The 19,858-nt window shown below is 52.2% G+C and overlaps 2 protein-coding genes across 2 annotated transcripts; one reads left to right on the top strand and one right to left on the bottom strand.

Moving 5' to 3' along the window:
• Positions 1-4,427: 4,427 nt before the first annotated feature.
• Positions 4,428-8,576, bottom strand: Uap1l1 (UDP-N-acetylglucosamine pyrophosphorylase 1 like 1). Its single transcript, XM_021153423.3, has 9 exons — positions 8,227-8,576; positions 7,791-7,995; positions 7,422-7,597; positions 7,025-7,197; positions 6,730-6,923; positions 6,154-6,294; positions 5,573-5,758; positions 4,984-5,050; positions 4,428-4,662 (listed from the first exon to the last, which is right to left on the bottom strand). Exons 1-9 carry the CDS (start codon positions 8,513-8,515, stop codon positions 4,570-4,572), a joined length of 1,524 nt encoding a protein of 507 aa, XP_021009082.1. The 5' UTR covers positions 8,516-8,576; the 3' UTR covers positions 4,428-4,569.
• A 5,915-nt stretch (positions 8,577-14,491) lies between these two features.
• Sapcd2 (suppressor APC domain containing 2) lies at positions 14,492-18,877 on the top strand. The gene is made up of 7 exons (XM_021156503.2): positions 14,492-15,123; positions 15,502-15,603; positions 17,056-17,168; positions 17,799-17,945; positions 18,081-18,188; positions 18,277-18,387; positions 18,465-18,877. Exons 1-7 carry the CDS (start codon positions 14,556-14,558, stop codon positions 18,591-18,593), a joined length of 1,278 nt encoding a protein of 425 aa, XP_021012162.2. The 5' UTR covers positions 14,492-14,555; the 3' UTR covers positions 18,594-18,877.
• Positions 18,878-19,858: the final 981 nt, after the last annotated feature.

Below are 19,858 nucleotides of genomic sequence, written 5' to 3'. Positions count from 1 at the left end.
TACCCTCCACCTCATTGGCACAGAGTGTCTCATTGCAGAGAGAAGAAAGAACCAGTTTTCTCTCTGGCACCTAGTCCCAGGTCTGGAAGAGGAGAGACATCCACGGAAGTTGGTGACTTGGACTGGCTGGCCGTGAGTGGAACATGTCCATCCAGCATGGCCACAGTCCAGTGGGACACACAGCCTAGAGCTGTGGAATGCTGTGCCACAGATTAGGGAACTCCTAATGCTGTTTCGATGTTGTCTGGCTAGTTTTGTGTCAACTTGATACAGGCTGGAGTTATCACAGAGAAAGGAGCTTCAGTTGAGGAAATGCCTACATGAGATCCAGCTGTAAGGCATTTTCTCAATTAGTGATCAAGGGGGAAAGACCCCTTGTGGGTGGGACCGTCTCTGGGCTGGTAGTCTTGGGTTCTATAAGAGAGCAGGCTGAGCAAGCCAGGGGAAGCAAGCCAGTAAGTAACATCTCTCCATGGCCTCTGTATCAGCTCCTGCTTTCTGACCTGTTTGGGTTCCAGTCCTGACTTCCTTGGTGATGAACAGCAATGTGGAAGTGTAAGCTGAATAAACCCTTTCCTCCCCAACTTGCTTCTTGGTCATGATGTTTGTGCAGGAATAGAAACCCCTGACTAAGACAGATGTCTTCGTGTTCTATTGCATATTTTGGAGGGTGTCACTGTTGTGTTGTTCAGTAAGACCTACCTGTGGCGTGACCTCTATGTGGCTTGTGTATCTGCTGGCGTTTAAACATTGTCAAGGAATGTTCACACTCTTCCTGTCCTTGAATCTCCTTTTGAATTTCATGCCATGTCACTTTGTGGTTCCTGCCTGTCACCTGTTTATGCAGCCCACCCCCATATGTCCTTTGAATGCAGAAATGGCATTTCCTATGGTATTACACACAGGTCTTTGTAATCACGCATTTCTCCTTTTTTATTTTAGGGTTTGGCATCTTGGGAATTTTCTGTAAGTCATCTTCCTCTTTTTAATTAAAGGAATTAGTCATATTTATTTTATGTGTTTGCCCGTGTATATGTATTGCCACATACATGTTTGGTTTCCGTGGGGTCCAGAAATGGGTTCTGAAACCTCTGGAACTAGTCACAGGCGGTCACTTCTAACCACTGAGCCGACCCTCCCTTCAAGTGTTGTAAGGTGTTAAGGTGTATTCGGTTATCAGCGTCTTTGAGTTAGGCAGCTTACCCTTTCCCTTCATACTTCTTTTATTTAATTAATTTGTTTTATGTATATATGAGTATACCATTGCTTTCTTCACACACCAAAAGAGGGCATCAAATCCCATTACACATGGTTGTGAGCCACCATGTGGTTGCTGGGATTTGAACTCAGGATCTCTGGAAGAACAGTCAGTGTTCTTAACCACTGAGCCATCTCTCCAGCCCCTCGATTCATACTTTTTTTTTTTTTTTAAAGATTTATTTATTTTTTACATGTAATACACTGTAGCTGTCTTCAGACGCACCAGAAGAGGGCATCAGATCTCATTAGGGGTGGTTGTGAACCACCATGTGGTTGCTGGGATTTGAGCTTCCGACCTTCAGAAGAGCAGTCGGGTGCTCTTACCCACTGAGCCATCTCACCAGCCCACCTTCATACTTCTTAATAGTGCACATCTACTTGCATACTTTTAAGTTTGAAATGTTAGAGTTTGTTCATTTTATGAAATGGCTGTTTTACCTGTGTGTATATCTGTGCACCATGTATATGCAGTGCTCGTGGAGGCCAGAAATGGGTGCTTCATATCCTTAGATCTCTAGTGTTAGATAGTTATGAGCCACCTGTGGGGCTGGGATTTGAACACAGGTACTCTGGAAAACCAGCCAAAGCTCTTAACCACTGATTTACTTATATCAGGTTTTCTGTGTTTTTTGAGACAGGGTTTCTCTGTGTAGACCTGGCAGTCCTGGAACTCACTCTGTAGACCAGGCTGGCCTCGAACTCAGAAATCTGCCTGCCTCTGCCTCCCAAGTGCTGGGATTAAAGGCATGCATCACCACGCCCGGCTTATATCAGGTATTTTTATGTCGAGCAGACTGACCTGGACCTGCAGCAATCCTGTCTGTGCCTCTCACATCCTGGAATTACGTGCATGCACCACCACACTGGTGGAATGCTGAGGCTTCAACCTAGGCAAGCACTCTTCCATCAAGCTATATTACAGATGGTTGTATTTAGTTGTTTCTAAATTATCCTTTGGATAGATGGATACCTGTGACTTTGATGTTGGCTTTTTTTGGGGGGGGGGTCTTGTAATTGTTTCCGATGTTGGTGTGACCTCTGGTCTTTGCCGTTACTTTATATTCTGTGCCCGTTTGTGTGACCATGAGGTTTTGCCACTCGTATATCATGAGTCTAACTTTTTTTTTTTTTTTTTTTTTTTTTTTTTTTGGTTTTTCAAGACAGGGTTTCTCTGTATAGCTCTGGCTGTCCTGGAACTCACTTTGTAGACCAGGCTGGCCTCGAACTCAGAAATCCGCCTGCCTCTGCCTCCCGAGTGCTGGGATTAAAGGCGTGCGCCACCACGCCCGGCTGAGTCTAACTTTTTAAGTCATGGATTTTTCTGACTGTGATGACCTCTGTCTTGAGATTTGCATCTTGTGCAGAGTGAGCACCTTGCCCAACAAAGTCCACATTGTCCAAGGCTCTTGAGGCTGGTGTTCTTCACTCAGAAGTGCTAGGCCCACACAGACCTCGCTTTGGCAAAGGGTATGTTCTGCTCTCAGAATTAATGATAGCAAGTATATGTGAGGATCCCTGCTTGACACTGAAGCCCGTGCCACTGCTACATATCCTATCAAGTAACACATCTCTCACCACTTGGACTCCTTCCATTCTTTGGGACTCAATTTTATCTAGGGAAGCAAACACATTACATCACTAGCTGTACTAGGTCTCTTGCCAGACAGAAATCCTATATGCTTTCATAACCCATACACTGGTCAAAGGTATTTCTCAAATAAATGTGAAGAGCCACGTGTGGTAATGTGCCCTTTCATCCCAGCACTCAGGTGAGGCAGTTGGCTCTGTGAGTTTACAGCCAGCCTGGCCTACACAGTAAGTCTCAGGCCAGCCAGGGCTACAGACAGAGAGCCTGCCTCAAACAACAAAATATACTTGATTCACAGTCCTCTTGCCTCCTCCACATGCTGGGAATATAGGCAAGACTGGGCACTCGTGGGTTTGCTTGCTAATCATGACCACTGTGTGCAGTGTTTGCCAGTGGGTAACACAACTTCCTGAAGTGTAGATAGAATCTTTTCATGGCTCTACTTGTTCTCACTCTGCTCCACTGTGAAGTCCTCTAAAACGTTTATGGTTTATACAGTCTAGTGTTACACCAGGGCTTGCACTATCACACACTGTCATGTTTCCAAATAGTGTCACCAGCTTCTGCACTTGTGTAGATCCAGAGGTCACTACTGTCATAATTGTCTTGACTGATACTTACCATCTGGTTATCATATGATCCCCTAAAGATTTAGAAGTGGTATTGGGTCCTGTCCTCCTTTCTAACTGTCCACCCCTGCTCTAAGTTCTATGGTTGCTTTTCTGCTCAGCTGGCCTAACAATGGCAGCTGTAGACTTGCCCCCGCATCTTCCCCAGACCTGTGTCCACTGCTTCCACTGACCTCCTCTGTGGAAAGTCAATGGGAATGAGCAGGGGCCCATATATCTGGGGGTAGGCGGCTGCAGAGGTTGCCTGTCCTGACCACTAATTACAGGGGAAGGGCCAGTATCACGGGAAAACAGCTGTGGATCAACAGCTGTCGGCTGTGTCAGTGACAGACCAAGGCTGGGCAGCAGAGCCGAGTTTCACACAGAAGCTGCATCTCCATCCCAGAGCATCTGCTCTAAGCTGGGAAAAGCAGATTACCAAGATCTTTCTGACTGGGTCAAAATGAGTTGCAGAAGGCAACCAGTGTGATCTCTCATTCTGGGAGGAAATTACTCAGGACACAGCAGCCAGGCCCACTTGCAGGTGTGACTGGGAGACTCAGGCTGTGGGCGAGGTCTAGGGAAGGCAGGGAGACTTCACCTTTTGTCTCAGCTATGCCAATCAGAGTTCTCCAACTGATTCTTAACCACTGGCATCAGACTTCAACTGCTGGTCCTGTCTGGCACGTGGGGTGACATGCTCAGCCTTACTCCAGTTACGGTTCTGCTACCTAGGGGTGGGTCTTTTAACTACATCTCCATAAGGCCCAGCTCACTGTCAGTTGAGCATGTGGCTGGCCTGTGTGCTGGGAGGACAGATGCTAAAGGGCATCTCCTGTGCTGCCTTCTTAGACATCACCTCCTCCCTCTACCCAGTAGCCTCTTTTAGCCCCATTTTCCAACGTTCTCAGCTCAGCCCCAGAGCCAGCAAGAAGGCAAAAACAAAACAAAAAATAGACAGACAATCAGAGTCCATGGGGGGGATCCAAGAGGTCCCAACCTTTCAGAGCAATTAGCACACTTGCTTCAGTGTCCTGAAGGCTAGCATGGCCACTCAGAACCACATCACCACCCTATAGAACCCCATGGCCAAAAACCCTGGGAGCTGGCAGGTTAGCAGTCCTGTGGCCGCAGCAGCCTGGCTTGGTCCTCATCCAGAATGAATGGAGACTGGAGTTGTCGGCCTTGCAGGTACATTTCCAACCCCTATAAACAAGGGGTGACAGTGGTTAAGTGTCCACTTTGTCTGCCCATACCCCCTCTAGTCACCCTGAAACAGCATTCCAGTGTTGCCCTGTCAGGAAAGGACAGCACTAACAGGGTTAGTGTCTCCCTCAGGAAGACTCCCCAAAGTCTTGGTCTCAGCCTTGATTCTTTCCTGTACCCCACACCCTCGAAGATTGGCAAAGGCCTCCAGACCTCTCAGTTCACACTTCACTGGCCAACTGAAGCAGGGCTGTAACCTGCTACCCCAGTACACACACAAACCAGACGTCATGAAATCCTGGACAGGAACTACACGCTCACCTCTCCAGAGTAAGACACCAAGGGCGAGATCTCACAGATGGCTGGAGGGTCTCCATTTGGGAGCAAGCTAGGGGAGAGCAATGATCAGCACCTACCTCTCAGGTGAATGCAGGGACCCTCCCAGCTCCCTCAGGACATGAACTGGTGTCTGCCTAGCATGAAGGAATGCCAGGCACCAGTCACACCTCCACCGCAAAGTCTTCCCTGTGTACAGCCTAAGCCCATGAGGCCATCTGCCAGGCTCTGGCCTAGCTAAATAAATCATTACACAGGGACCCTGCACAGACCTCAGGAAGACAGACAATAGGGAAGACAGACACCAAAGGTCCTGTCCTAAAGCTCTTGAGGGTTAGGCCTAGGTCTCATCTTCAAAGCTTATGAGAGTGTGTTTGGGGGTCATTTGAGACCCTGCCCTCCTGGTTCCCTGAGCAGAGCCCAAGTCTAAGAAGCTGAGCCAACGATCACTGGCTGGGGAGATAGCTGTCTGCATTTGGGGTGGCACTGGGTCAGAAACCAGCTGGGACAGTGACAGTGTCAATAGGACCCTGGGATGAGAATACTGCCGCCCAGGCTAACCTGAGCCCCTCACCCAGACTGCTCTGTTAGCTGGACCCCGTGTACATCCAGGAAGTGGGCTCCGGCCTGTAGAGCCCAGCGGTAGTGCTGAGCCAGCAAGGCTCTCCTGCAGGTGGAGGGGTTGTCCCTGTCGGCTGTGTCATCATTCTTCAGAGGGGAGAACTCCTCTTCCCGACACACTTCAAAGGCAACAAAGTTCCTGGTGGGAAGAAGGGCTCATGATCTCCCCTCCACCCCACATACATGCCAGCCAGCTGCCCTGCTCAGACAGCCGCGGAGAGACCACACTTCCCTAACTGGGAGTCTGTTCCCGAGTTCAGTGACCTGGTGATCTAGGTCCCTGAAGGCACAAAAAGCACCTTTACTTTCCCTCTGAGGTCCTAGGAAACCTTATCCTCCAACTCTCACTTACCACATGTCCAGAGGAAGAGGACAGACCCACCCAGCAACTCCAAAACCTGACCTGAGCTTTCCCCAGCCCACCTGCTCCTCACAAGCTGTCATTTCCCTGCTGTCCTGCTGGACCTCTAAGCTCATCCCAGAACAGAGAGAGAGAGAGGGAAGAAGAGAAAATAAGTGACTTCCACCACTAACTTAGCAAACTGGAACACATCAAACACAAACTTCTCCATCTTTATCCCATTCGGTCTTAGCGGCTTTACCAGATTTCCCTCCTCATCCACGTATGGCACCTTCTTCATGGCCACATGCAGCCTCAGCAAGGGCTCAAACTCCCTGGCAGCAAGAGGACAAAGGGCGTGTGGCTCAGATAGGGTACACCCAGGCACACCTGTCCGCACTTCTGTATACCTAGCCAGGTGCAGGAGCACAAGGACCTGGCTATATCCCTGGGAAGGACACAGGCTTTCTCTGCGCTTCCTGGGACCCACCAGACACAATACCCCCACCCCCTACCCCTCCTCCCAGCTAATGACAGGGCAGAGGTGGGGCCGACACACATACGAGACCTGTGACCAGGGCCTCAGACAGTCTGCACAGAGCATGACTCATTGCAGCTGACTTGTTTACAGTAACACAGGAATTCTCTAGACCCAAGCCTTTGCCACTGGGAGCAGCAGTGGCCTGGCTCAGGCTAGGGCAGCTCCAGTTACTATGGCATTTTTAAATTCAGCTTAGTCTGGGATATCACAGCCACCTGTTGTCACATACCTGGTAACCACATCCAGGAAGCCTCTGGTGAAGAAATGGTTGCAGATGTTGCCTGCGTTGTAGAGCAAGCCCCCATCAGCCCCGAGCTGCCCAGCAATCTCAGGGCTGATCTCGCTGTATTCCACCACCTGGGGGACACCATCCACCTGGCACACCACACCCACTGGCTCCTCAGGGTATGCTTTCTCCACCACCTGCAGCCACCGGGCATCGACTTAGAGGGCCGGAAGTAGGAGGGATGGGATTTAGCAAGAGCAGAGCCAAGTGCCAAGGAAAATAAAAGCCTGGGGCTCACCTTAGCCCCACAGTCTGCTCCCTGAAGCACACAGAAGCCAATGAAGACTGGGTCAGCCAGCCGCACCAAGATGTTGTCTACACAGTACACATGCACAAACTCTACACCCCGCTGCTTCATGTCCTCCAGGATCTGGTGGTCAGCCAGTGCACAGTACAAACCCCCATTGCCATCTAGAAAGGAGAAAGGAGTAGGTTACCCATGGACTGCGGCCTGATCGCCTGCTCGGTTTAGTAAGTGCTGCAGGTGCACAAACCAAGAGCCTGTGACTCCAGACTGGCCAGAGCCACATAGCCTGCCAGAGTACATCTTCCCTGGGAGTCAGGCCTCCTGATCCACAGCTGTACTCTGTGGCCCAGGTCGGGCAACCTGTTCCTGTCCAAGGTGTGGGCCATACCTGGGGCCATGGCAACTTTGTCTTTCCGTTCCAGGATGGCCTTGCCCTCAAAGGTCACAGCAGGTAGCATGCGCTGCTCAAACAGCACCACATTAGTGGGGTCCAGGTGGAAGAAGTCATGCTCCTTGAAGAACTTGATTGTGGGTCCCAGGGTAAACTCACTGGTCATGATGTACCTGTAAATGTCCTAGCAGTGAGCTGCTTCCAGGGGAGTCCAGCTCAATCTGGCAAGTCTAGAAGGGGTTCAGTAATGGCAAGTACTGGGCTCTGTCTAGGGCCGTGCTAAGATTGGGTCTAAGGTCTTCGTGTGGGGTAGGCCTGGGTCAATTTAGGGGTGGCCTTTTGGGGAGGCTGGCATGGAGGACACACCAGGGCACAGTGCAGTGGGTCCCCTGTCGCTGGTCAGCCAACTGTTGGACACGCCGGATCCGCTCTGCTTGCAGTTGATACAGGGTCTTCTGGCTGGGCAGCCCAACTTGATACATGCCCTTTGGGTAGGTGACGCCCAGGCGAGTGCCCTGCCCACCGGCCAGCAGCAGGACAGCTACCTTGTTCAGAGAAATCTGTCGGAAACCTGGAGGAGAGGTGCATCGTGAGATAAGGCCTCTTTCACTTTGGAGAACCACAAGTGAGCACGACTTCGGGGACTACTAGGCACAGGAGGAAGGAGTTGCAAGGCAAATAACTCTCTGCTGCACTTCCCGAGTCCGTGTCCTCCACTCCGCCCCCACCCCCGTAGGCTCTAACTCTTCCGGCCTCAACGGGCCGGACCTGCCCAACCCCAGCCTGGCACGGCGCTGCCTACCTTCCTCTTCCCACCGCAGGCGTGTCTCTTGGTCGCAGTGGATCGCGCTGCCCACGCGTTCTGGGGGCAGGGGCTGCAGGCGCGCGGCCAGGTCCGGCAGAGGACCTGGGGCTAGCGCTCCCGCAGCTGCGGCGCGCTGGCAGTGCTCACGCAGCGCGTCCGCCTCCAATGAGGCGAGCTCCGCCAGCAGCGCGGCTCGGGCCTCCGGAGCCAGGTCGGCACAGAAGCGCAGGAGATGATCCTGGCCCGCACGCTGCAGCTGTGCGCGTACATCCCTCTCCGAGTCCATACTGCAACTGCAGCGGCAGTCTCAGCCTGTACTCGTGACTTTCTGACCAGTGTCACGAGACCAGGCCCGGGGCTGAGATCCCAGGGGGCGGGCCCAGGGTGCAGCACCTCCACCCAGGACCCCGCCCCTTTTTCCTCTCGGGCTGCTGTTCTGTCCTCTTTGGCTTCTCCTATCTTTAACCCTTTTAATACAGTTTCCCCTGCGCGTTCCCGGACTTGAATCCTAGGATCTGGCCTCCCAGCATTCAAGGTGTACGGTCCAGATCGGGCTTCCTAGTACCCCAAGATCTAGGCATTTCTCTCCTAAGTAACTCCCACCACGTGAATAAAGCTGTTCTGTCCTTGCCCCGGGGAAGAAAGAAGTACCTTCACTGGGCTGACCAGACATAACCCAGCCTCCTGCCTGTCCACAGCCAGAAGGGTTGTCTGCAGCAGACTTTTTGCAGAGAAGTTGTTTGTGGCATGAATTCCGGAGTGATGGCACTTACGCTTTGAAGTAGCCTTAGCATAACTTAGTCCCAAGACATACCTGACAAACCAGGAAGTCTCGAATGGCTGAGAATCGCTTAGATGATGGTTCCTTCAGACAGCCCCTAGATCAGATAAAAAGGTTTTGGTGTGTGGAAATTGACTTGTTAAAGGTGCCTTTTGTGAAACTGGGAAAAGTTACTTCTGGGAAGCAGCTAGCCTCCAACCCACGAGAGAGAGGCTGATTACTGTCACGTGTCAGTGTCTCTCTTTCTTCTGACTAATCCTCTGAGCAACCCCGAACCAAGACAGTGGCCTGGGAGCCTCTCTCCTTAGAAGCTGAGCCTGAGAGGAGTCGGCTTGATCCTGGAAGCATTCACCTAGAACCCCCACTGCTAGCCTGGGGGCAGCAGGCAGAGCCAGGCTAGCTTCAACCTGCGCCCACCTCCCCTCACCTGCCTACCTTTAGGAACTCAGTTGTTCCAGACTGGCTTTGTATCCCCTTACCGCTTTAATTTGCTTTTTCATAAAGCCTCTGGTTTGTTTTTGTTGTTGTTGTTTTGTGTGTGTGGTTTTTTATTTTTGAGATGAGATTTCTCTGTGTAGTCCTGGCTGTCCTGAAACTCATTCTGTGGACCAGATGGGCCTCAAACTCAGAGATCTGCCTGCCTCTGCCTCTGAGTGTTGGGATTAAAGGTGAGCACCATCATCACCTGGTATAGATAAAACCTCTTGTAAAAAGTATAAAAGCAGGGCTAGAGAGATGGTTTAGTGGTCAAGAGCACTGCCTACCCTTCCAGAGGTTCTGAGTTCAATTCCCAGTAACTACATGGTGGCTCACAACCATCTGTAATGGGATTCGATGTCCTCTTCTGGTGTGTCTGAAGACAGCTACAGTGTATTTACACATAAAATAAGTAAGTCTTTTAAAAAATTTACAAAAGCCATTTCTAAAAGTTTGAAGATAAAGTGTATGGTGGCAAAGGTCTTTAATCCCGGCACTAGGGAGGCATAGGCAGGTGGATCTTTGAGTTGCAAGACAGCCGACAGCCAGGGCTACACAGAGAAACCCTGTCTCAAATCATCACCAACAACAAACAGGAAAACAGGAAAAAAAGTTCAAAGGTGAGGCTGGAGAGTTAGGGTAAGATCATCATAGGAACTCTTGTGCTCTGCAGCCAGGTGATGGCTCTCAACCATCCATAGCTCCAGCTCCAGGAGAGGCCGACACCCTCTTCTCAATCTCCCCAGGCATGAGTGTGATGTGTCGATACTCATACATGGAAAACAAGGTGCATAAATCTGAAGGGAAAACAAAGTTTAAATGATGCTTTAAGATCCAAAATAAAAAGTACCACCTTTCTCAGGTCGACAGAGGCTAACTCGTATTAAGATCTGATGTGTTTCGGCAGGCAACTTCAGCACACAGCCTCCTCCACAAACACCTCAGATGGAAATTCTCTTGGATCTCTTAGACTTTGCAATGGATGGCTTTTCTCCCATCCGAACTCCCTTCCTCAATCACAGCACTTTCTTACATTCTCTGCCTCACTACTCCATGAGAAGTAAACTTGGGAGGCAGGGTACTGTTTGGTCCATTGCTCTTCCTCTGTCACCTGCCACGAATAGCAGACACACGGGAACATGTTTGTCTGCTGAGCAAATGAGTGTTAGATCCCAAGCCACTGTGACTGGGTCACAGCAAAATGTTTAGAGAGTGATGGCTGAATGAATAAGCAAATAGGCTGCCCTTCCATGCATGTGGAAGGTGAGGGCAGTCAGGTGAGCAGCAAAAACTCCATATCACAGGCCATAGTCCACTCCACAACAGCTATTATCGCTTTGGGGCTAGGCAGGTAAGGAAGCCTCTAGGAAGACAGGTCAGGCATGCCCTATGGGCCCCTAAATTCAGCCTCAAGGTGTGAGTGGGTGTATACCTGGTTTTGTGTGCCAACTTGACACAAGCTGGAGTTATCACCGAGAAAGGAGCTTCAGTTGAGGAAATGCCTCCATGAGATCCAGCTGTAAGGCATTTTCTCAATTAGTGATCAAGGCGGGGGTGGGGTAGGGGTGGGGTTGCGGCAGGGCCCCTTGTGGGTGGTGCCATCCCTGGGCTGGTAATCTTGGTTCTATAAGAGAGCAGGCTGAGCAAGCCAGGGGAAGCAAGCCAGTAAGGAACATCCCTCCATGGCCTCTGCATCAGCTCCTGCTTCCTGACCTGCTTGAGTTCCAGTCCTGACATCCTTTAATGATGAACAGCAATGTGGAAAGTGTAAGCTGAATAAATCTTTTCCTCCCCAACTTGCTTCTTGGTCATGATGTTTGTGCAGGAATAGAAACCCTGACTCAGACAGTGAGGATCAAGAGCCTTGGTCAGATCCCCCGGGTTTGAATGTCTGAAAGCATCTCCAGGATCAGAAGACTGTGCCTTCCAGGGAAGACGAGGGTACAGATGGCTGAGGTTGGCGAAGTTCCGCTAGACCCATTCCTGTCCCACCTGCCAGGAGGGTCTTCCCCTTTGACATTTTGTGGTCAAGGGCTGAGGACTGAGGCCAGAGGCCAGAGCAGAGACCAGAAAAACCTAGGGCAGGCCTGGACTAGGCAACAGGGCTGGCTTTCCAGAGCAGTGTGAGCCGCATCAAGAGCCTTGGAGTCTTGCTAACCTGTGTGCACTCCTTCACACTTCTCTCCAAGGCACGTAGAACAGTGAGAACATAATCCCTGGTGGAATTCTGCAAGTTCCCTGGGGTGGCAGCAAAACTGAAAGCCACAGGGCCAGAAAAGACATGGGGTTGCCTACTTTTGTCCTGAGCTCCGAGCCAAGCACTGATTCCACTCTCAGTCATAGGGAAGCCCAGAGACCCATGGCTAGCCTCAGCTACTTTCTCCTGGGCTCTGGACAATGAGAGGCCCTTATGCCCTTTTATTTATTTATTTATTTATTTATCTATCTATTTTTCGAGACAAGGTTTCTCTGTGTAGCCCTGGCTGTCCTGTAACTCACTCTGTAGACCAGGCTGGCCTTGAACTCAGAGATCCACCTGCCTCTGCCTCCCAAGTGCTGGGATTAAAGGCATGCGCTACCGCGCCTGGCTCCCTTTTTTTATTTTTTATTTTTTGAAATGAATCCTTTCACAACTTCATACGTATATAATGTCCCTTGATCATATTCCCCCACCATCTTCCCTCATTCCCTCTTCTCAAATCCTTTCTTCTTAACAAGGCCCCTCACACTCTGATGTCATTGTCTGTGTGTGTGTGTCCCACTGCATTTAATCAGAACTGTCAGCATGAAGGTCAGTTGGAGGCAAAGCTTCACTGCTAAGGACTAAGACTCTCTTCCCCCAGACACTATTAGCTGCCTATCACTACCTAGGCAGAGGCTGGGCCTCATGGGCCTCCCCAGCACCCACCAGCTCTTATCTTCTTTGCGAGTTGCCTCAATTGACCAGGGCCCTGGGCTGAGTCTTATTCGTTTTGCTGTGCTGAGCAGTGCTGGTTTCATTTATGTAGGTGGTTACTCCTGTACCTAGCTATGCATTTGTTCCACTGAGTGCCTATACTTCAGACCAATGCTAGGCCTTGGGATGGCTCAGTTTTATTCACAAACATCGCAGTAATTCAAGGTAAGCAGTCACTACAGCCAGACATGTAAGGTAAAAACATCTAAGATTTGGGGGCAGGGGCAGAGGAAGCAGGTGCCTGGGCTAAGTCTGAAGGGTTCGTAGCAATCAATCAATACATAATCAATACAGAGGTTAGCCCTCTTCATGTAGCCCAGGGCCTGGAAGAAAGGGAGCATGGATGGACACCCCGAGGACTAGGCAAGACAAGAAGTAATTAAAATATGAGACATCAGAGGGTCTTTGACCAGGTCTGTCCCCAAAAGGGTAGGTAGCTAAGGTCCATGGAACTCTGGGCCCACTAAAAATACCTTACTATGAATGAACCACAACTTTGGGTGAGATGGGTGTGGTAGAGTACACCTTTAGTCCCAGCACTTGGGGGGCAGAGGCAGGCAGATTTCTGAGTTCGAGGCCAGCCTGGTCTACAGAGTGAGTTCCAGGAGAGCTAGGGCTACACAGAAAAATGCTGTCTCAAAAAAACAAAAAACCTGTCTCAAGACAAACAAACAAACAAACAAACAAAACCAATTTTGAATGAGCAACTCCTAGAAAGGTGGAACCAGGGGAGTTGGGCAGGGAAGTTGCTTCCACAACTTGGGACATGTGCCCTATTGCTAGAGGCTTTCCCAGATGAGCGGGAGTGAAGTCCTGAGTTAAAGGGTCTGTCTGCAGGCATTCAGAAGGGTCCCTCAGTGTGTTTAGAAAGTACAGGCAGCAGTTAACAGGTGGGCTGTTCTCAGTGGCTACATTTGTTTCAGTGACACCCAGGAGTTTGGGAAGGTGAGCAGGTGTAGGCATAGAGAACAGGCAAATGAGTTGGCAGAGTGGGGAGGCATCCTAAGGATCTCCCTGGTCTCCAGGGGGTGCTCCTCGCCAGCCCTGAGACAGGCTTCTGGGTTAAGAATGCAGCAGGCTAAAGCCTAGATAGAAGGGCCGAGTGGTCCCACTGTAGAGCTAGGCCAGGGCTGTGAGGGCCAGATTGACAGCTAGAGATGTCCCTTAAAAGGGCCAGATAGCTGGGCATGGTGGCGCACGCCTTTAATTCCAGCATTTGGGAGGCAGAGGCAGGTGGATCTCTGAGTTCAAGGCCAGCCTGGTCAACAGAGTGAGTTCCAGGACAGCCAGGGCTACACAGAGAAACCCTGTCTCGAAAGAAAAAAAAAAGGGGTGGGGGGCAGAGCAGGGGACCAGGACCAGGGCACCAATGGAGCTGGTCACCGGATGGGCATCTGGGGACAGAAGACAACTTGGCTTTGTCCTATAGTTGGCAGGATAAGACAGTCTGTCCCAAAGGACCAAAGGTAGAGTTGGCAGTTGTAGGGACAGAGGCCTCAGTGAAGGAGAGCGCCCAACTGTCTGGAGCCTATAATCCTCTTGGGGCGTTCTTAATGCAAGAGAAGGTAGCCCCAGAGTCAATTGGCGCCTGGCCCCAGGGGACCCTCAGTGTAAAGGACCGAAGAGAACAGGAGGGGCTAGACATTCTATCCTTACTTGTGAGGCTACTTGGGGTACAAGATCCGTGAAGGGCCCCAAGCTCCGCCCCTCAGAGAAGTGGCTGGGAAGGCGGAGCGCATATGAACCAGAGAAAAGGCTCTACGGAGGCAGGAGGGATGGTGGACGTGAAGACAGGGGGATCGTAGGCAGCAGCCGTAAGAACTCTGGCTGGTTCTACCCGTTTCTCGTTAAGTCTCCCGGGGCCGGATGGTGTGGGCGCCCGCCCCTAGTGCAGGAGAAATCAAACTGGGACTGGTAGCTGCGGAGCCAATCCCGGAGCAGATGGGCCAGTTTCGACCAATAACCGCTGAGAATATTAATGAAAGCTGACGCGGCGGCGAGCAGCTCTTCATTCAAAAACAGCAGCTATTGTCGCCGTGGGGAGCGCGCGTCGCCTTGCAGGTTCTGCCATCTGGTCTTGCGGGGACCGACGCGAGTGGAAGCTGGGCGCCCATGGCCGTGGCTGCGATGGCCGAGCGTGGCCGCCTATCGCACGCTGCACCCGCTCCTAGTACAGAGGGCCTACCGCGAGCCTTTCTCCAGAGCCTGCGCACCCTCTTCGACATCCTGGACGACCGGCAACGCGGCTACGTGCACCTGCGGGAGATCGAGTCCCGCTGGCAAGGTGCAGACGCACGCGAGCTGCCGTGCGGCGTGCTCGAGGGCCTGCGCCAGGTGGCCCCGGCCAATGGCTACCTGACCTTCGAGCGTTTCGTAGCGGGCTTGCGCACCTCGCTGCTGAAAGCCGATGGCGGCCCGCGGGATCAGGCACGCGTCGCGGCCCGGCCTGGGGACCAGTCGTCCCTGCAGCAGCGCCTGATGTTCGCACCGGCCGATGAGCCGCGGACTGTCCTGGAGAGGAAGCCTCTGCCTCTGAGTGCGTGCCCTGCTTCTGGTGGCCCCAGTGGCACCTCCCGGAACCCTGAGCTGTTATGTGTCCCAGTGGAGGCGGCGTCCTGCCCCACAGAGCCCGAGCGGCCCCTGAGCAAGGCGCTGGAGCAAATCCCCAGCGCGGATTTAGGTGAGTTTGGGTCCCTAGTCATACCTCGTAATTCCAGGGACTTGTGCTAGAATCTGGAGACCCACAGGGTCTTGTCAGAGGGATGGAGATGGGGACGACTGTGAGCAGCCCCTTAAGGGAGGTTGGAGCCACCTGGGTGGAAAGGGGCTTTGGCCTGTGCCTGAGTGCTGAGGTACGGGGTAACTCAGGAGAAGCCCAATCTGTCTCAAACCTGAGCTAGGCATTGGAGCCGTCTGTGGCCGTGAGAGAAGGCATCTGCCTGCTGTACCTGCTCTAGACCTGGGGACATCTGGGTCTTCATCCTCATTTCTGCGTGGCTGCTTGTGAACGTTTCTTCTTAAAAGTGCTCATGCTCTCATGTCCTAACCTGTTCTGAAGGCTCTTCTCAGTGTGACACCCTGCAGAGACAACCCGGCCTGCTTCTCCACCCAGGAGGCAGAGGAGGCAGCACAGGAGCACCTGGCACAAGTGCTGAAGAAGGTTGGGTGTATGTATGATGGTGTGTGTGTGTGTGTATGTGTGTGTGTGTGTTTGTGTGTGTGTGTCTCCCACAGCACCTGCTGTGCTGTGCTGCTGCAGATACACTGCCAGACACAGACCACAGTCTCTGGGGAATCCAGCAGGCTCCTCTCCCTCCTTCCGGTCTAGTTGGCAGGGACAGGAGACTGTTGAATAGCCCCCTGTCTGCCTTGAGAACAGGACCTGCATTATGCCTGAGCCTGGAGGCAGGTTCTCAGGAATCTAAGCCCCTCTTCCAACCCTGTTCCCCATTTATCCTGTGTACTACCCCGTCAGGGCTGCCCACTCATGGCAGCTGCCAGTTCATTTTAGTACACAGAGAGACAGAGACAGAGAGAGACTCGACTCTACTTGCGGTTCAAGCCTTGACTCCCTGTTCTTGTGGAAGGGGAAGCTTCTAGGCATAGCTGGTTATCTTGGTGGCTGTGAGAGTGAAGTCAGCCCTGGCATGGGACTGTATATAATGGACAGGCTCCGGGTTTGTCTGTGGTAGAGCTCTGTTTTACCTTGTGTGGCCCTGAGTCAGTTACCCCTCTGAAAGCCATGTGCTCAGGGCCCATGACTGGGCAATATTTAGCCATTGCTCTGTAAGCCTAAAGCCAGGCTCTAGCTCTAACTTCTTTATAGGTCAGCCAAGGTCCAGATAAGGATGTTGCTATACTTGCTGAACCTCTTTAGCTCCCTATGAACACATATGACCTCAAATGCCCAATCCTATGATATATGCCTCTTTTCTGTGCAAACGTCCCAGGTCCTTCCTAGAAACTCAGTGCCAGTACCTGCTCTGGCCCCACCCTCTGAAGGCAGCCTCCTTTGTAGCTCTCATTGCCTCACCCTGAACCTGCAGGCCACTCAGCACAGCAGGATGGGACAGGAACTTTGGGGCCTGCTTGGAGCTAGAGTCTCTGTCATGGGCATCTGAGCCAATTATTGTATCTCTGTCACTCACTCAGATGGCTTAGCCTCGGGGGGGGGGTGTGTGTGTGTGACCCTGATGCCATGGATAGGGTTGGAGAGCCCAAGAGAAGTTCAAAAGCTGTGGGTCACCACACCAGGGCCTATCCATTTCGTCTTTTGCCCTTCACTCTTTGATATTCTTGATATAGGTATCTGATATGTTTTGTCGGGCACTGGGTGACTCCCTGCCCCTGCTTCCTGCTCCCCCACCCCCATCCCTAACCTCTCAGGGCAGGCAAGAGGATTCCAAGTCCTAGCTAGGCACAAAGTCAACAGAGAAAGCAAAAGCACACTCAGGAATTAGTACTGACTGAAGTTCCCTTACAGGCCTGGTCCCTGGGGTTTGTACTGTCACAGTTAGCTGGAGGATTCTGGAAGGGCTGGGGAACCAGGATGAGATTATGAGGCCATTAGGCTTGCCCAGAGTTAAGCTATGTCCCCGACTGTCTGTTACAGGTGCAGCAGCCTGTAAGACCCTGGGCAAGGGCACAGGTGAAGCCCGGCAGGCTCCACGGGCCCGAGGCGAGCGCCGAAGGCATACCATCACCAATGGTGTGGACTGCAGCCTGGTAAGAGGGGCCAGGACTCTGAGGGACTCTGTGTTATCCAGAAGGTTGGAAACCAGGGAGAACCCATGGGCCTGGTTACTTGGGGAATCCCTGTAGAACTGGTCAGCTATGAATCTTTTTTTTTTTCCCTTCCTGGGCTTAAGGGAAGACAGACAAAGTCAGGCAGAGGGAGAAGAGGCTCCTTAGAGATGCCTGGAGACAGAGTGTGAGACCCTGCTCTGCCTACCAGGTAGGCTCACGTCTGCAGGCCAGCTTAGTGCACAAAGAGTATGATTACTTTAAGCTAGAGTGCTGAGTCTGTTCAGTCACTCCGCTGCCCTGGGGAAGCCTCAGTAGAGGGGCTGAGAGGCCAGTCTCCAGTATCACCATCATCCAAAGAGGAGAAACTAGGCTATGTTCTCCAAGGCATACATTGGAACCTTCCCTGGATAAGCTGGGTGCTTTCCGTCGTGTGTGCATTGGCAGACTACACAGGTGCTGATGTCATTGTATCTGTGTGCTAGTCTGCCTGTGCACAGGTCTCAGCTTCCACACCCGCAGCTCCTGGAGCACACAGGTATGTGCAGGTGTGCATAGAGCCAGTCTGCTTGCTGTCCTGAGTACATTTCCATGCTTACATGTGTGTTATAGTTGAAGCAGATGAAGGAGTTAGACCAGGAACAAGAGGTGCTTCTGCAGGGCCTGGAGATGATGGCACGGGGCCGAGACTGGTACCAGCAGCAGCTGCAGCGTGTGCAGGAATGTCAGCGCCGCCTGAGCCAGAGCAGAGCTGCTGCAGTGAGTGCCAGGCCAGCCCTGACAACAGGACCCAAGTTGCCCTGGGGTGGGCTCCCTTGAGGCTCTGAGCTGAGACTTGAGATGAACAGGTGTGCCAGGTTCGGGGACTTCCCCATGGTCCCGTTTCTTTTCCAGGACTTTGGGGCTGAAGGAAGCCCCCGCCCACTGGGGAGGTTGCTGCCCAAAGTACAGGAGGTGGCCCGGTGCCTGGGGGAGCTGTTGACTGCAGCCTGCTCTGGCAGAGTGAGTGCTCTGGAGGCTGCCTGGCATCCCTTGTCCTTGTTCTGGATGCTATGCCAGGAAAGGTCTGGCTCACTGTGTACTTCCACAGGCTCTGCCTTCGTCCTCTTTAGGGCCCCTGGGCCCTCCCTCACCCTCAACTCCAGTCTGGCAGCAACAGACCATCCTCATGCTGAAAGAACAAAACCGGCTTCTCACTCAGGTGAGGTGTGGGAAGATGGGGCTGGGGCTGGAGGCCCAGCAAACCCTGACCGCCTGCCTGCCTGCTCGCCTGCCCAGGAGGTGACTGATAAGAGTGAGCGCATCACGCAGCTGGAGCAGGAGAAGTCTGCACTCATCAAGCAGCTGTTTGAGGCCCGAGCGCTCAGCCAGCAGGATTCGGGACCTCTGGACTCCACTTTCATCTAGTTGGTTGTACCTCTCTAGGACAAGTGCACACAGACTTAGCTTCAGCTCCATGACACTGCCGGGAGCCTGTCTTCTGACTGAAGACCACCAGGGCTTAGACCTCAGAGCCCTCAAGGAGGCAGCTGCCTCCAGACTTGGGTGCTGCTAGAGATGTACTCTGCCGGAAGCTGCCACTTGCCACTGTCAGTGGGTGGCGGAGGATCATCCTCATATTTACCTGATTTCAGGCAGCCCTTACAGAGAAGGGGGCATGTTTACATCTGTCCTGATCCCTCCGGCAGGGATTCCTGGGATCACTGGTGTTTAGTAAAAAGTACTGGTCACACTGGGCTGTATTTCTCATAATGCCCAGCAGGGGCCGCTAGTTGAGCTTAGTTCCTCTGCCCTGTCTCACCATGGTATTATTACTGAGTGAGTGAGCAAATAGATTTTTGAGCTGAGGGTGGGCTAGGAGGCCCAGAGACTAGGAGGTTAGGGGTTCCTTCTGTCCACCAGGGGCACTATAGAAAGGTGGTTCTGGCTCAGATAGGAGCAGAAGGGAGACATGGAATGGGAGCAGGATGGGGCTATCTAATAGAGGGCTCTATGCCTGTTGGAAGAGCCACAAAGTCAGGGGTTGTGTGTAACAGGCTGAGAAGAAAAATCTGGCTGCAGCTGGACCAGGCTAGTGTGGTTCCTAGAAGGAAGCCAATAACTTGGTTTACCCACCTTACCAAAACTAACTGTCTGGGGAAAGATGGCATCAAGTTAGCTCAGGTTGTGGCCATCCCCCTAAGGAGGTCCTATCCCCGCAAATAGATAAGTTTGGGCCTCCCAGCCAAGTCATGCAGTACACTGTGGGCAGAATACATCATTTATTATTATTTATTTTAAAGACAGAGTTTCTCTGTGTAGCCCTGACTGTCCTGGAACTCTCTCTGTAGAGCAGGCTGGTCTCAAACTCTCAGAGATCTGCCTCTCTGGTACTGGGATTAAAGGCGTGTGCCACCACACCCAGCACGTCTGCATCTTTTAATGCCCTACTTGGCTCGGCAGTGCCATCGTTGACTTATCCACAGGAAAGCAACCCAGGCGGATGGGAAGAAGCTGAGCCTGAGAATGTGACTCTTTCTCTGCTTATGCCTCCCATTGGCAGCTTGGGTGGGCACAGATTGGGTGAGGAGAACCTATTTAGCCTGTTCTGGTGGAGCACTGAGTCATCACAGGTGAGTTCTGTGGCCTGAAGACTCCACTGTGGAATATGAACCCATTGTGTTTGGCTAGCA

This window comes from Mus caroli, unplaced genomic scaffold, assembly GCF_978045245.1.
Source record: "Mus caroli unplaced genomic scaffold, Mus_caroli_1 scaffold_2, whole genome shotgun sequence".
Lineage (NCBI taxonomy): Eukaryota > Metazoa > Chordata > Mammalia > Rodentia > Muridae > Mus > Mus caroli.
This window is presented reverse-complemented; position numbering and strand designations above follow the sequence as displayed.